Source organism: Pelodiscus sinensis, chromosome 3 (genome assembly GCF_049634645.1).
Source record: "Pelodiscus sinensis isolate JC-2024 chromosome 3, ASM4963464v1, whole genome shotgun sequence".
NCBI lineage: Eukaryota > Metazoa > Chordata > Testudines > Trionychidae > Pelodiscus > Pelodiscus sinensis.
Window position 1 is genome coordinate 57733779 of NC_134713.1, and position 16556 is coordinate 57750334.

Consider the following 16556-nt stretch of genomic DNA (forward strand, 5'->3'; position numbering starts at 1 on the left):
AAGGCTTCAGAGGCTGAAGGAGGGAAAGAGTCCCCTGTTCTGACAGAAATACCTCAGTGCACCACTGGGGAAAAACTGGGCCTGGCTATTTAAAAAAAAAAAAAAAAAAAAAAAAAAAAACTCACGTGCTTTGACTTTTCCTTCTGTTAATAAAATTGAAATTGGGAAAGTTGCAACTTACTCTTTTCTGTGCCATCTATCAACAACATTTAATTCATCAGAGGCAAAGCAGACAACAAATGTAATTCATTTAGGGCCAATTTTTAAAATAAAGTTAAATGATGCACCTAAATACCTTTAAAAATCGGAGTCTTACCTCTTTATTAGCTGGGGAGGGGAAGAAGCTAGACAAAAGTAATTTGTTTCTACTGTTTGAAACTCTCTAGTCTGGCAACACCTGTGGTCCAGCATGATTTTAGTTAGACAGATGTCCACATATCATGGGTGTGGCCAAGTTTCCCGTGGTCCCATCAAGTTTGTTTACAGCCACCAATTCTGGCTCTCAGTGTTCTGTGCTGTTATTTAGCCCTAATTTACGTCTAAATGTCTTCAAAAGCCTAGTAAGCAGTGGAAGTGTTGGTAATGCTGCTAAACAATATTGACCTCCTGTGGTTTGGCAAATTCTCTGGTTCAGCATTGGTCAGGACCCAAGGATGCCGGATAAGAAAGGTTCTATGGTAATCCAAAACCCTAGAAGTACACTTTAAAATGAAATCAATTTTTTCATGTTGTAGGTTCACTCTCTATTCTCTCTTCACCCCAGTCCTTGGAACTGCTTCCAAAAGGAATAGTGATAAACATGTATGAATTCTTTGGTCCTGCACTGATTGTAAAAGCACCCAGAATCATGCACCTCCCTTTCTGACAAGCCATTGAAATGACAGATTTTTATGTGCAGTGTATCTGGCATAGGTTAATCTAAAACTGAGGCATCTTGATCAATAATTGCACATCACCACCACTGAATATGCTGGCACAAACATACACTTGTTTGTAATTATCTTTCTTTGTATGTAACATGCCCCTTTTCTCTCTTTCTCCTCTGTCACCATCACAATAGATTAAAACAGACCATTTGTTGTGTTTTTCTGTAGCAGACTAACTCGGCTACCCCTTGAAGCTCCTGAATAATAGATTAAGTCGCTTTTTCTGCTTGCTCTTGGCAGCTATCAAAGCCCAGGTGCTCAGCTGGCCATATGTATTGTTGGCTTTACACAAGAGCTGAAATGTCCTTGAGCAGTAAAAAAAAAAAAGTAGCATTTGTTAATCAATAACAATATGTTCAATACTGTACAAGACAAAGATGATGGAGAGATGGTTCTTGCTCCAAGTTTCTTACATATTTTACAGGCAGATAATAGGAAATCCACAGGGGAACAGAGAAGATGGCACTGTATTACAGCATTTGTTTTTAAATGCAATTGTTTTGGCAAGGGAATGCTGTACAGATGCAGGTCAGTATTACTGATTAGCACTGAAGTCTTGAAGAAGGATTTGAAATAGAAGACTATTTGAATCTTTACACTACCCTTAGAGATGCCTGTATTCCAAAGGTAGCTAGGAACAACATCTATAATATCAAGTTGTAAGTTAACAATTTACCAAGGGAGATTGTGAGATCTCCATTACAAGAAATCTTCAAAGTCTGGGGATGCAATTTTTAAAATCACGTAAGTCCATTGACCTGCATTCTCCGATTTAGGCACAATCTTGTGGGCTTGATATAGGAATTACACAGCAACATTTTATGTTGTGAGTTATACTGGTCCCACTAAGTGATTACAGTGGACTCTTCTAGCCTTCAAAATATATGAATAAACAACACTGATAATTGGCTAAGTTCATAATTTCATGCATTTACAAGGACTGAAAGGGCCTAAAGTGGTTTCCCTCCTCCCACTTCCCCAACAAGTAGTGCACTTTAACCAGTTAATGAAGTGTTGTGTTTAGAATAATAATATTAAAGAGTATAAAAACAAATTAAAATCAACAGTAGCCTAAACTCTGTTCTCATTTGCACCCTTGCCAGCCTCAAGAAATCAAAAACCATGTTGGATTCCTTAAAGACAGAGAAAATGATTAGACAGATCCCCCCTCAAAAAAAATCATGAGATTTGTCCTATTAACCATGTTTTTAGTCTGTCTTTGACGTTTTAAATCCTCACTATGGTTGTGTGTGTGTGTAATAATTTCAAGTTGAAAAATTCATTTTAATGCACACACCATGCATGTTTCTCCCTGGCTAGTCCGCTCCACTTAACTTCTCCTCATCAATAAGAAAAGAAGTGAAGAAAGTTCTCCTATTACTTTCTTGATTCGTACCCTCCCCTGCCCTTGCTTTCTCCCAAGGCTCTTCCTCTACCTGGGTTCCAATAAAAGCAGTGGAAGGAGGGAAGTGCTGCTGCTGGGTCTGGTGCCCCAGACCTAAAAGCAGCTTTTCCCTGACTCCCCTCTTCATTGCCTCCTATTGCTCATGGACCCTCTCTCTGCTCTAGGGCCACACCTGATGGTAGGGATCAGGGTGCAGGGCAGATTTGTGACATTACCCTAAAGGCTCTCACACAGAGCACTGCCCACACATGCTTAGCCCTGAAGAATCACAGGACTGAGGGAGCATCTCATGTTATCTGAACAGCATCTCCTGCAGGCTCCCAAACCCCATGACTTGTGATCAGTTCACAAGACTAAGCAACATCACCTCCCCAGCTGCTCAGAGGGGACTTGCCTTACCCACCACTAGCCCTAGGCTGAAGATGCTGCCAGTCTATTCACTCCATCTCCCACTATGTCAATGTCCTGTGCAACCTGCTCAGTCTCCCTCCTACCTGCCAACACTCCCTTAACCCAGTAAACTTCTGCTGCTCTCAGTGCCCTGCTCCCCCTCACTTTCCCCATTCACCCTTCACAATGTATCTGCTGCTCCTCGCTGTCCCCATATCCTATGTAGTCCCCTGAACCACAGAGTGGTAGCCATTTTGCCCATGGACATGTTTTCATACTCACTGAAAACAGTGGAAAGTAGTAGCCATCTTTATTAAAGGAACCTCACTTCTACTTGAAGATAGCCTGTAGGGAAATGGCAGCCTTCTTTCTGGCTTCAGCCATTTGTAGTTATAGGAGATGGACATTTTGAATGAGCAAAAATTCATAAAGAGGTGCCTTTCACCAAATTTTCATTAAAACAGGTAAAACAATCCCAAAATTGCTACAGTTGCAATAAAATCAGTGTTGCCTTTGAACTTAATAGTGAATAAAGTTATACCACAGTAAACAAAAGCAGAATGTTTGTATGACATGCCAAAATCAACTGTATCTGCAAGCTGAGACACACCAAGGTTCAAACCTATCTTGTTTCTGTAAAAAGCTTTATGTGATCTTTATGCGGATGTCAGATAAATTGCCAAAAAACGGGGAGAAGAATAAGGGAAGGTACAGATCTATGCTGCACACTAATAATGATGGGATTTTATAACACCATTCACTGTGTGGGCCTGACACTCATATCACACACTATGGCGTAAACCAGAAGTAACTCCCTTAAGATGCATAGAAGAAATAACTTTGTAAATGGCGGAAGAATCAGGCACAGTACTAAGACTCTTTTGTTGTTGTTGTTGTTTTAAATAGGTAAACTCCTTCCCCAGACTAGAGGCAGCTGTCATTTTGAGCCTCTTTCATAGGAGAAGCATAGCATACGCTCTGATGCAGACATTACTTTTGTTCTTTCTTATTCTGTTATTCTCCCTGAAAGTATTTTGTGGATTAAACATATTGGACAACTCTGTGCCAAAATGCATAATTTTAAAAGAATAATTAGAAATCATTTTTTTTCACATGAGAAACCTCTACTGTAGAAAGAGTAAGAGAATCTTTGTACCCATTAAAGGTACTAAACTGCTTGAAGAAATTACTTTGTCATCCTATTTTCCCCTCCCCACAAAGCTCATTTCCTCTTCTTTTGTTTCAGGGGCTGGAGCCAGAAGTCACTAATACAGTCCCTGAACTCCCAGGGGAGCAGATGGTGGAGTTCAGTGTCACTCTCATCAATCACGAGTACACACCAGAGCTGAGCGATCCCAATTCCCCACAGTTCCAGGAGCTAGCAGCAAAAATTCAACATCAGGTAAGCGGGTTGCTAAAGAATGAGTCTTGTATTTGTTTATACCAAAAAACAACTGCAACACATTGACATTAAAAAACAAAGCATCACATACAATGAAGATCTCTCAAAGGTTTTCTCTTACCACATAACTATATTACAGAGAACATTCTTATTAAAGAACAGTAATATCCTACTGTAATACAGGTTTCCATGGAATTGCTGCCAGATTACCATGGGATATTAAGGGAAGAATTCAATAGTCTCTACTGTACCTCATGGTCCCTGAATCACACACAAAATGCTTCCTATATTTCAGGCCAATATCAAATTAGTGTAACAAGAACTGTTGAGGAAAAGACTGCTACAGGAGGTTTTACTTCCTTGCCACATTACAAGCTTATTACTATCAAAGATTTAGTAAGATGGCATATTGGTATTATTCAGTAGTTCATATGAGCTGTGGCAAGAATTAAGCATATACTAGTACACACGTGGTGGCAGGTACTCAACCGTGTGTAGGTTGTCCCATTTGTCCAATTGTCCCTGCCTGTTGCATTTTCCTGCAAGCACAGCCATCTCTTGCTTGAAATAACTGTTCATGTTTCAGTCTACAAGAATTCTAGCATCTTTTCTGCAGCATAGCTGCAGATAACCAATCAGCAGAGCATTAGTCCCACTTCAACATTAGGAAGTCATTAGGGCCTAATCAGGAATTAATGGACAGCGCTTTGTAGTAATTTAATTTCCACAATAAATTTAATGAGCAATTTAATACAAATGTTGAAAGAAATTAGCTACTGTTGTCTGAACTACGTTTCAGAGCAAGCAGCCACGGGACTGAAAGCATACAGCCTCTTCTGGTTTTTTTATTGTGATCTAGAGCAGCAGTGGTGTATTTACATCATTAATAATGCTAATCACATCTTTAATTAGCAATTTTATAGTTAGCATGTGGTGGTATGGAGATCTCCAGGAAGCTTGCTTTGTAAAATTAACTAAAAGTTAGTGCCAATTTCTCCAGAGTTCCTTTGTGCGTTCTCCTTAGCTACACTCATTAATGAATTGTAGACGCTCACAACAAAACTACAAAGTGTATTGACAGAGTTAATAAATAGCTGTTTCTTCCAAAATATTTAGGTGTATCTCATTATTAAAGGTTGCTCGCAGACTTTTCTTTACAGTACATATACTGTTCTGACAACTTATAAATTAGCTGTGTCTTCTGGTTGCTTTTTTAGGAGTTTCTTTTCATATAAAAGAAAAAGAGAAAAGGGGTTTTGATAATTAAAGTATCTTCTTTTTTGTGTGAAAACCTTTGTAAAGAGTCTGAAGCTATGTTTCTAACATTCAGTACTGAACAGTTAAACAGTTCACATGCTGGCACTACATAGGACAGCTAGCAACCCTTCCTCCAAAGATAGTCCACTGAGGAGGCAAACGGCGATCTGATCACCAGAAAGAATTAGAAGTGCATTAGTGGAGTGAGAGTAAGCAGGTTAGAACCACCAGTGCGAACTCAACCAGCTTTGAGACCTCATCCACAAATTCTAATTTAGCTCTTATTAGGGAGAGGACTATTGGAACCCAAACATCCATGGGCTCATAATTCACCTCAAAACACAGAAAGAGCGATTTAAGTCACTGTAGGCTTTTGTGGCACAAATATGAACACTAACAGATTTGCATAAAATTGGATGCTAATGAAGTTAACACATGTCTGTTTATGGAGACAAACTAAATTTAGCATGGAGAAGCAGGAAACAAGATGTGTCACACACAATTGAAACAATGCTGTGATTTCATTCATTATAACATAGAACCAAGGAAGGACTGCAAAGAGTCCCCTAAGAACAAGTAACCAACAGGGCAAGTCCAATGCTTTATATTAGGCCATATCTCCATGGCAATTTGATAATCACTAGAATTAGGCTACACCTAGCACTCCAGCCTCCACATTAAAACTATCCAAGATTAAGATGGAGGTGATCCCTAGAGCTCTCCTCATGTGAGGGATAAGTTCTAGACAAGAAGTGCCATAGCTGCATTATATATGAAAATTTTTATTCACCCAGTAATTCAGAGAAAGACAAATGCCACATAGCCAGCTCGGACTGGGATGGAACACCGGCCACCTTCCTTTACTTGCTGTGGATGCCTACAAAACTTGTGGAAATTTGTCAAGTCTAGAAAAAGAATCTTAGGCCAGATCTCCTATGTGCTTGGGGGAAGATGTGAAACTACATGGCACTGTGCCATTTCTTCAATGAGAGAAAAATCCTTCATAACATCACCAGGGTGCTGGGGGAACTAAGGGACAAACAAGAAACCTGGCAGCAATTGACAAATCACAGCAATTAGCCAAGGGACATTCAAGAAGGGAAGAGTGGGCAACAAGTGAGAACCTAAATACAAAGTTGAATCTTTTAAGGTCACCTACCTACCAGTCACTTATTTTGAAGGCAATGAGAGAAGTGAAGAAAATCAACAAGAGGAGTGTCATAGATAAGGAGGGCGTGCCTGCGTCCACACGTACACAAAACAGGACCCATAAGAGTGTTTTATTCCTCACTTCTCAGAGTCCAATTCCTTCCCACCCATTAATGGGAAGAGTGGTGTAATGTAAGCAGGATTTATGCAGAATCATACGAAGAGAAGATAGAAAAGACTTAATGATTACACTAATTCATGCAGCTTGTAAATGATGTGCTAATGTATTAGGAGCTTATTCCTTAATGTGCAGTTCATTGGCTTTGTTGTTCTGGGTTCCTTGAACTCCCAAGAGTTTCATTAGCAGGATAAGAGCACTCAGCACCCAGGGTGATGTCCTCAGTCTTTTACAGAACTAAAATGTTAATCAGATCATTCTGTGAAAATGTGTGTTTAAACCAGGAGTTTATCTAATTTACATAATATATGTACACACAAGATACCATTTAATGTAGTGTGCAAATGTTACCATAAACGAGCAAACACAAAATTGTTAAGGCATTCATTCATTCATTCATTCATTCAATTCACTGTGATTTGTGGTGATTGTTATTTCTGACCATCAGATATTCATGAAGATGCTTCTAAACCTCTACAGCTTGACAAATGTGTATCATACATGTTTTTAATCTATTATTTGCTACTCATTAAGTCTTATTCTTAAATTAAAGAGGTCCACTTTTCCTTTTCGGGAGCAGAAGGTATACTCTGTGACCACCCAAACACAATGAATAGAAAATAGTCAAAGGTATCAGTTCACAAGCACTTTGCAAACAACTCACAAGCTGCTAAACTCAATGCATACTTTTGAATAATTAATAATGCACAGCTAACAGGTTGTTTTGCAAATGTTTCATGAATAAAAAGCAGACAAAATGAAGCAAATATTTGGTTCAATGAATATTTTACTTACTCTATTATGAAGTAGGCTACCACTAATTTACATAATTACTCTCACTGAAAAAGCTGCATTTTATATTGATTTCTGCTCATCAGGTAGTACAGACAACATTTACAAAGCCAAGTCATGTATAAATTGAACAATGACATCAAGAAAAAATTATATGCTACAATTTCCTAAGCATTTTCTAAAATCCTAAATGTTGTATTTCAAGCATTCAAAAAGTTTCCCATTCACAGCAGGTGTTTGCATTTAGGTAAAGTGTCTAACAGCAGACATGGCTTTAATGAGTTTTTACTTTTCTATAGATGCAAAAGATATTTGAGAAACTTCCAGGATTCAAAGAAATTCATGTGTTAGGATTTAGGTAAGTAAGAAAACAGGACTCCTGTTCTATTTACTGCTAGGATTCCCTCCCCATCACCAAGAGGACTATTACAAGCAATTTTATTGTAGAAAGTATGTGGTTATAAACATAAATTAGCTCTCTGGGACCTTTTGTAATAAGAATGGAGAATAGCACAGACAAATACCTCCAAATGAGACTGGATAATAAAAAAGAGAGAGAGAGAGAGAGAGAGAGAGAGAGAGAGAGAGAGATGGAAAAAGAGTCCCTGCTTCCTCTGGAAAACAGAAATGCTATTTCAAGGGCCTATTAATATGCACATCACCTTCCATTTGTTTACTTGCCAACAGCCTTGTGTTAATATATCTCTAATTACCTAAAGAAATAAAAATGTTCTGGAAGTATGCCCATCCCCTCACACTTTTGTTTTATGCATGAATCATGTTTTCCTTATAGACCACAGAAAAAAATGTCTCAGCAACAGCAGGTTACAGCAGTAAAGGTAATTAGTCAGTTACTGGAGATTGTTCTGTACTAGGCAAGGCAGTAGCTGTAAGCAGCTCTATTGTACTGATTACTTTCATGATATATTCATACAATCTGTGAGTTTTTTGCAACCAGTTTGTTCCAACCTATCCAAAGAGTCTCAGGGTTTTTTTAATACAGTCTTGAATTTTTAAACTTCCATCTACATTATTACTCCAAGATGTCTTGTAGCTTATTAAACAAAATCTGCAGCAGTTTTAAAGTTCAACTGTAGCTCATAGCATAAAAATATAAACACACATGCTGCCCCCAGCCCCAATTTACTAATAAATAATAATAATAAAAAAATAATAATATAAAATGTGGGGAAGGGAATCAAAGGCAAAGACCAGAATTTGGTCTCCCAACCTTCCTTTATCATTACCTCCACCAGACTAGCTTCCTTCAGGTAACCCCTTTTAATACTTTGAAGGATGTTTCCATCATATCCTACTCTTACGATGTAGTTACTCACCTTCCCAGTTTTCTTTTCTACAGAATTACTAGAAAAGGCAAATAGAATGGAGATAAGTTTTTAAACTTTTTGATAGAAAAAACAGAAAAGAAACGGTGTTATTTTGCAGAACAGTCAGGAAAAAAAACATTCAGCGCTTTATCATAATTACCTTGGTTTGGCCAGGGAATTATTTAATCTTACAAGGAAGGGCAACCAATAATAAAGATACTTGGGATCCAACAGACTCTCTTCTGACACATTCACAATCTGTTCTGTTGCTATAGTGAGAACTATAGTCTGCAGCAACAGGATTTAAGAATCTGTTCAGAGAAAGGAAGTGTTTGGATCATTTGTGGTTTTGGCCTGCATGCACTAACATTTTTTTCATTATTCATCATGTAAATTGAATGTCACCAACATGATTTTATTTTTAATCTTTACAAAAGCCAATACATTCATGTTCATTTTTCAGTGTGCCACTTTGAAACAGGAACAAACATCAAGGAGACACAGTTCTAAGTTTGCACAAGCTGTTGCTAAAAAGCATGCTGCTGCATCATTTAAACTGGAGAAGCAACTAATTTTAAGCAGATGTATTATATGACCAGAGAATTTCTCATAGTGAATTCAGTTACAGAGAATTTCCTCTATTGAAAACTTCTCCTGAGGTCTCACCCTACTTCTAATGAATTCCAGAAAGGCACAACTCCTGTAGGTAGAGACCAAAACTTAAGTTATGGTAAAAAATTCTAGATAGCAAGTTATGTTAATGGAGAGGCTGCTTTAGACTTGGCCTTTGTTCTCTGAAATCTTAAAGGAAAGAGACTATAAGTGGAAGCTTCTGCTTGAAATAAAGCCAAGATGCTTTAAGGGTATGTCTAGACTACATTCCTCTGTTGCCAGAGGGATGTAAATTAGACATACTGAAACTGCTAATGAAGTGGGGATTTAAATATCCCGCGCTTCATTAGAATAAAAATGGCCACTGCTTTTTGCCAACACATCAATTTGCCAGCAAAAAGCATCAGTCTAGATGGGGATCGGTCGACAAGGAAAGCCTTTTCCGACCGATCCTGTATAGGCAGTCCCCGGGTTACATACAAGATAGGGACTGTAGGTTTGTTCTTAAGTTGAATCTGTATGTAAGTCGGAACTGGCATCCAGATTCAGCCGCTGCTGAAACTGACCAGCGGCTGACTACAGGAAGCCCGAGGCAGAGTTGCTCTGCCCCGGGCTTCCTGGAATCAGCCGCTGATCAGTTTCAACAGGCTGAATCTGGACGCCAGTTCTAACATACAGATTCAACTTAAGAACCCCAGGCGTCCCCAAGTCAGCTGCTGCTGAAACTGATCAGCAGCTGATTCCAGGAAGCCCGGGGCAGAGCAACTCTGCCCCAGGCTTCCTGTAGTCAGCGCTGGTCAGTTTCAGCAGTGGCTGACTTGGGGACGCCTGGGGCAGAGCAGCTTGGGTGCTCTGGGTTGGTCCAGTAGCGCCCAGAGCAGTGCTACAGGACCAACCGGCAGCGCCCCAGCTGCTGTACCACAGGCGTCCGGAGCAAAGCCATGGAGCACGGAGGCAGCAGGACAGCCGAGACACGACGCGGCTGTCCTGCTGCCCGTGTGCTTTGTGGCTTTGCTCCCCGTCTCCCTGGTCTGCTGGTTTCCAGCAGACCAGGGAGACGGGGAGCAAAGCCGCGGAGCACACGGGCAGCGGACAGCCCAGACGCACTGCGGCTGTCCTGCAGCCAGCGTCCTCCGAGGCTTTGCTCCCCGTCTCCCTGGTCTGCTGGAAACCAGCAGACCAGGGAGACGGGGAGCAAAGCCACAAAGCACACGGGCAGCAGGACAGCCGCGTCGAGTCTGGGCTGTCCCGCTGCCCCCGTGCTCCACGGCTTTGCTCCGGACGCCTGTGGTACAGCAGCTGGGGCGCTGCCGGCTGGTCCCGTAGCGCCGCTCTGGGCGCTACTGGACCAACCCGGCAGCACCCCAGCTGCTCTGCCCCAGGCGTCCCCAAGTCAGCCACTGCTGAAACTACAAGCCTCACACTACACTAGACCTACTACATGATGCCTCCTGTGCTGATCACAGCAGCTCCGATTTAGCCCACAGTGAAGATAAGCCCTTAGTGACATCTCTAAGGAATGTCTCCAAGAGATCAGTTCCTCTCCTGGGATCTTATTTTCAGATAGTAGGGGCTAGTCTAGATGTAAAAGAAGTACATTGGACCACCCCATAATCATGTTATCTCCTGAAAATTAAGGATTAGTTCTGATGTGCTCTGCCAGAGTTTCACAGCACAATCTTCCTTGATTGACAAAAAACTGTTTTGTGGAGTCTGTAGCAGGGGTTGCTGCTTTGTTGGACATAGGGTGTGTGTGTGTGTGTGCGCTGCTTTGTTGGACATAGGGTGTGTGTGGAGAGAGAGAGAGATTAAATTATGGATGTCAACATAAAACATGTCCTCTGGAATCCATGGTAGGTAATTAATGGGTCAGCTTACTTCTGAGGCTTAGTAGACAGATGGTCTCAGTCCCAGCTTTTTACTCCACTAGGGAGATGCATATTAGGACCAACATCACCACAAATTGTGTCATTTGTAGTGGAACTGTGAGTGCAGATCTTTGAGCAATAGAGTACAGTAAAATTCCTGCTCACACACAGAGACAGAGCAGAAAGCTGCCCATCACTTGGAAGGGAAAGTGTGTAAGGATAGACAGTAGACTGACAAAGATGTCAAAGGATAGGCAAAATATTAATTGTCCTGAGATAAATAACATATGAGTGCCTGGCTTAACAGTTTACATGGATCTTTTCTTTCTCTTTTTCCTTCTCTTTTGCATTATCGTGACCTATCTTGTGTGATGAAATGAAGACGGAATATGGATAAAGATGGGTAATTCAGATACATTTTTTTAAAAATAAATGTAGTGAACCATTTGAGAAAACTATTTATTAGTGTGGCAAAGTGAATTAATTTGTTTTTCATTCAGACACAGAATCTGTGGTAAACAAACAGCCTGGCTTTCATTTCCATTTGAAAGGCTCATTTAATCAAATTGTAATAACCTATCTGTGAATATGGAGAAAACTTTTTTAACCTAAATCACTCTACTAGATAAGCAAAATAACATTGATTTGAACACCTAAAGATACCTCTATCCAACATAAGGTTTAAGTAGAAAATGTCATACTTTAAATTATGTTTAAAGGAGTATATTTGGCATGACAGCTGCTTGCTAGTTTCTGTTTTCACATACACATTCTCTTCAGTAAGTACATTGCATCTAATTTGCTACTTCAGTTCCCAGTTGAGACAGAAGTGAAGCAAAAAGATCAGCTATATCTCTGAGAATGATTTGATAAGAAGCAACCTTGCTCTCATGTTTACGTGGTAACATCTGTAGAATAGTTTCTTCCCACCTAAAAATGCTACTGGATTATAAGATTTATTATTTACATGTGATTTACTACAAAAATTACCTACTCCTTTTAATGGATGTTTGCTATGCAGTATGAATGAAAATTCATAGCACATCCCAAATACGAAACCAAGTCCTCTACCTTCAGTTATTCATCATTATGGAAAACTGTTTCACAGTTTTGGATTTAAAAATTAATGTTTGTTATATTTTTTAAAAAATGTTTATTTACTGAATATGAAAAGTAACAATTCAACACTCCTGCAGATCACATTTTCTGTTTAGCTATTCAAACTAACTATCATGTCAAACCAAACTGATAGCTTTCTTAGATAGGATAACAAGTCTTGTGGATAAGGGAGAAGCAATGGACATGGTATACCTAGACTTTAGTAAGGCATTTGATACAGTCTCACATTATATCCTTATCAATAAAGTAGGCAAATACAACTTAGATGGGGCTACTAAAAGGTAGGTGCATAACTGGCTGGATAACCAGAGTAGTTAACAGTTCACAGTCATGCTAGAAGGGCAAAAAAAGTGGAGGTCTGCAAGGGACTGTTTTGGGACCAGTTCTGTTCAATAACTTCATCAATTATTTAGATGATGGCATAGAGAGTATGCTTATTAAGTTTGTGGCCGACACCAAACTCGGAAGGGTTGCAAGTGCTTTGGAGGATAGGGCCAAAATTCAAAATGATCTGGATAAATTAGAGAAATGGTCTGAGGTAAATAGGATGAAGTTTAATAGGAACAAATGCAAAGTACTCCACTTAGGAAGGAACAATCCATTTCATATATACATAATGGGAAGTGACTGTCTAGGAAGGAGTACTGCGGAAAGGAATCTACGGGTCAGTGTGGACCACAAGCTAAATATAAGTCAACTGTGTGACACAGTGGCTGCTTAATAGGAATTTTGTAAGCAAGACATGAGAAGTCATTCTTCTGCTCTACACTGCACTCATTAGGCCTCAATTGGAGTATTGTGTCTAGCTCTGGGTACCACATTTCAATAAAGATGTGGAGAAATTGGAGAAAGTTCAGAGAAGAGCAACAAAAATGATTAAAGGGTCTAGAAAACATGAACTATGAGAGACGACTGAAATAATTGGGCTTGTTTAGTTTGGAAAAGAGAAGACAGAGGGGACATGACAGTGGTTTTCAATGATCTAAAAGGGTGTTACAAGAAGGAGGAAAAAAAACTCCTTGGCCTCTGAGGATAGGACAAGAAGCAATGGGCTTAAACTGCAGCAAGGGAGGTTTAGGTTTGACATTATGAAAAACTTCCTAACTGTTAGGGTGGTTAAACACTGGAATAAGTTGCCTAGGAAGGTTGTGGAATCTCCATCTCTGGAGATATTTACGAGCAGTTTAGATACACATCTATCACAGATAGTCTAGGCAGTGCTTGTTCCTGCTGTGAGGGCAGGGGACTGAATTTGGTGATCTCTCGAGGACCCTTCCAGTTCTAGTGTTCTATGATTCTATGAACAGGAACATCCATTGCAGCATTATTAGCCTGATGTACATGACTCATCCATGACCTGGAAGAACTAACTCAAATTCTGAAAAGCCTTTATGCATTCCATGTATATTAAGCCCTTAGGGCAGGGGTTCTCAAACTTTGTGATACCGCGACCCCCCTCTAAGTTGCTTGCAACCCCCGGGGGGTCAGGACCCACAGTTTGATAAACACAGCCTTAGCAGATCTTCTAAGACAGCTAGCGATATTACCTACTAGGATAGGAGTTTTGATAATGTGGGAACCTTGCCACTAAGTTGAAATGAAATCAATTTATTTCACATAGGCTATTGTATTCAACAGATGGTTATGATGTTTGATCACTGCCAGCAGAGATTTGTATTTGAACTAGTGAACTAGGAGCGGAAGGGTTTGTGTTCAATTACTGATCCCACACAAGTCATACAGTTCACGAATTAAGCTTTAATTGGATTATTTCTGCCACTTCATAAATTTTCTTTTGACAATGGATTTTTTCTGTTAATAAATCTAGTATTTCTGTGCAAGGGATTTTTTTTTTAAATCTCAGTGATGGAAAAAATCTTTTGGTGGTAACAGTTCAATTAGGTAGATAATTATGATTATGTTAGAAGTATAATTACATTACTTGTATAGAACTATGTTGGCATATTGAGGATAATAGGGATCCTTTTGAAAAAAAATCCCTTTGGCCATGTAACGGATTGCGTTGTAGCTATCATTCCATTCTTGCACTGCAGGTCAAGCAACACTGAAGTACGGTATGTTGTGAATTTTGAGAGAGACAGCTCAGAAGTGAAAGATCCTGAGGACGATCTCTCAACTATTGGCTCCAATAAAGTTGAAAATGAAAAAAGCCCTCATAGTACAAAGGAAGGGGAGGGGATACCAGGAATTAAACTCTCAGTACCAGAACTTCAGCAGTTGGTTGCCATGGCACTACAGGAAGACCAGTCCTTGATAATGGACCTTGGAACACTTCAGTTTACTGACGGTTAGTACGTAGGCTGCTAAGGGCATGGCTCTGAATACTCTGTCTTGCTAATTTATGAGGTTTAAATAACATTATTTTTCTTTTTCCCTTTCAGCTTAATTCCATTTGGTATAATTAACCTGTTGGAATGTGGACAGCAGGGCTTCAGAAGGGGTTCAGAAGTGAAGTGTGCTAAAACAAAACAGTCAATCAAGACAGTTTCCATTATTTATTTTTAAACACACTTCTGTTTAAGTACAGATGGAGGATGTATATTTTTTTTCCTTTTGGTAGAAGTAGGAAATTTTGACAGATTCTGTGAAATAAGGAAAAATATGAGTTTTCAGCATACTGTCTGACTTCCTAGTAAAGACAGTTTCCTGGCTGGCTTAATTGCACAAAAGGTTCAAATGATTTTCACACTGTTGCAGTGCATAGGTACATTTCAGATTTTCCCAGATTTCACTGGCTCTGGGGCCTAGAGCTTGTTGAAAACCAGGACACTGATGTAACAAAAAATGTAAAAGTGTAACATTTTTTCCCCTTTGTGGGGTTCAAATGGATCAATCTTTCAATATATTATTGATGTTTTACAATTATTATTAAAATATTTACCAACATAATTTTTAGTTACAAGTGTTTTTGTAGAATAACAGCAGCAGCAGCAGCATTTCATTACTGAAAACAATGCTTTTGGTAAATAAAAAATTCCTATTGATTTTAAAACAGCTTAAAATAGCCATTAAAAGTGTCATAGATAATTGAAAATGGAAAATTTAATGTCAACAACTTTTTACGTTTTTTTAAAAATATGACCTTTCAACAACCAAAAACACCCCCTTTTTAGTGAAATATTTGAAATATTTCAACCAATATCTCCACCAGAAACTGTGGAGCAGAAACCCAAGAAACCATTAGATGGTGTGGACATAGGATAAAACTGCAGTCATTAATTACACAAGTCAGCATGGCTTATGTGGATTCATTGAATAGTTTCTACTTAAACTAGTTTTAGCCAGTTGGGATGATTCAATTTTCTACAGAAATATCTCATTCCTACTGACTATGTAAGGCATAACAGAGTGCTGAAAATAAATTTCTGCTTTACTTCCAGTTGTAATATAAAGTAAAATGTACCGCTCATTCTCATTAGCACTGATTTTTAAAAGTCTTTCAGGTGAATAATTGTGTGTCAGTTTTTATCTCTATTAGAGAGGTTGTACGCTTTGATCAGGATTCAGTGTGCCTTTATTTTCAATATGCAGTTTCAATGAAAAACATATTTTGCCTTTTTTATTTCATTTTGCAGAAGCTATTATACAATCTAGTGACTCAGCCAATGACATTAAATCAGGGGTCACTATTGCTCCAGGAGGCATTGACTCGGTAAGCTAATTCTGCTTCTTTATCTCTCAAAGCCCTGGTCTGCACTAGCACCTTATTCCAAAATAGCCCCCACCCCCCATTTGAATTTATAAACACTCCATCCACAGTAGAAAGCCCACTATTTGGAAATAACAGGCCATGGAATTCAAATTCTGTACTCCTGCTTTTCATGAGGAGTAACACCAATTCCAAAATAACAGTAGTGAGGCTGCTCTGCTAATTCGAACTTATTGGCCTCCGGGAGGCCTCCTGCAGCTCCCCAGAGTGCCTTCTGGGGCCTAAGTCCAAGGTAGAGCATTCACATTAATGGAGCCTGCCTCAGACTAATTTTGATGCTTTCCCATAGTGAGGACACACTTGAATTTGTTAAATTGGGAGTTCTTAAGTCGAATTTAGTAATTTTGAAATAGTTTCCCAGAGGAGACATGGCCAAAGGGAAACTAACTTAGATATTTTA

At 39.3% G+C, this 16556-nt stretch overlaps 1 protein-coding gene across 1 annotated transcript in view; it reads left to right on the forward strand.

The window, feature by feature from the left end:
• IMPG1 (interphotoreceptor matrix proteoglycan 1) overlaps nt 1-16556 on the forward strand; it is an 89641-nt gene that overhangs the window by 30523 nt on the left and 42562 nt on the right. The window contains exons 7-11 of the mRNA XM_025189134.2: nt 3968-4123; nt 7799-7857; nt 11690-11710; nt 14481-14734; nt 16023-16099. Of these exons, the coding sequence (XP_025044919.2) occupies nt 3968-4123; nt 7799-7857; nt 11690-11710; nt 14481-14734; nt 16023-16099 (567 nt within the window). The remainder of the gene's footprint in view (nt 1-3967; nt 4124-7798; nt 7858-11689; nt 11711-14480; nt 14735-16022; nt 16100-16556) is intronic.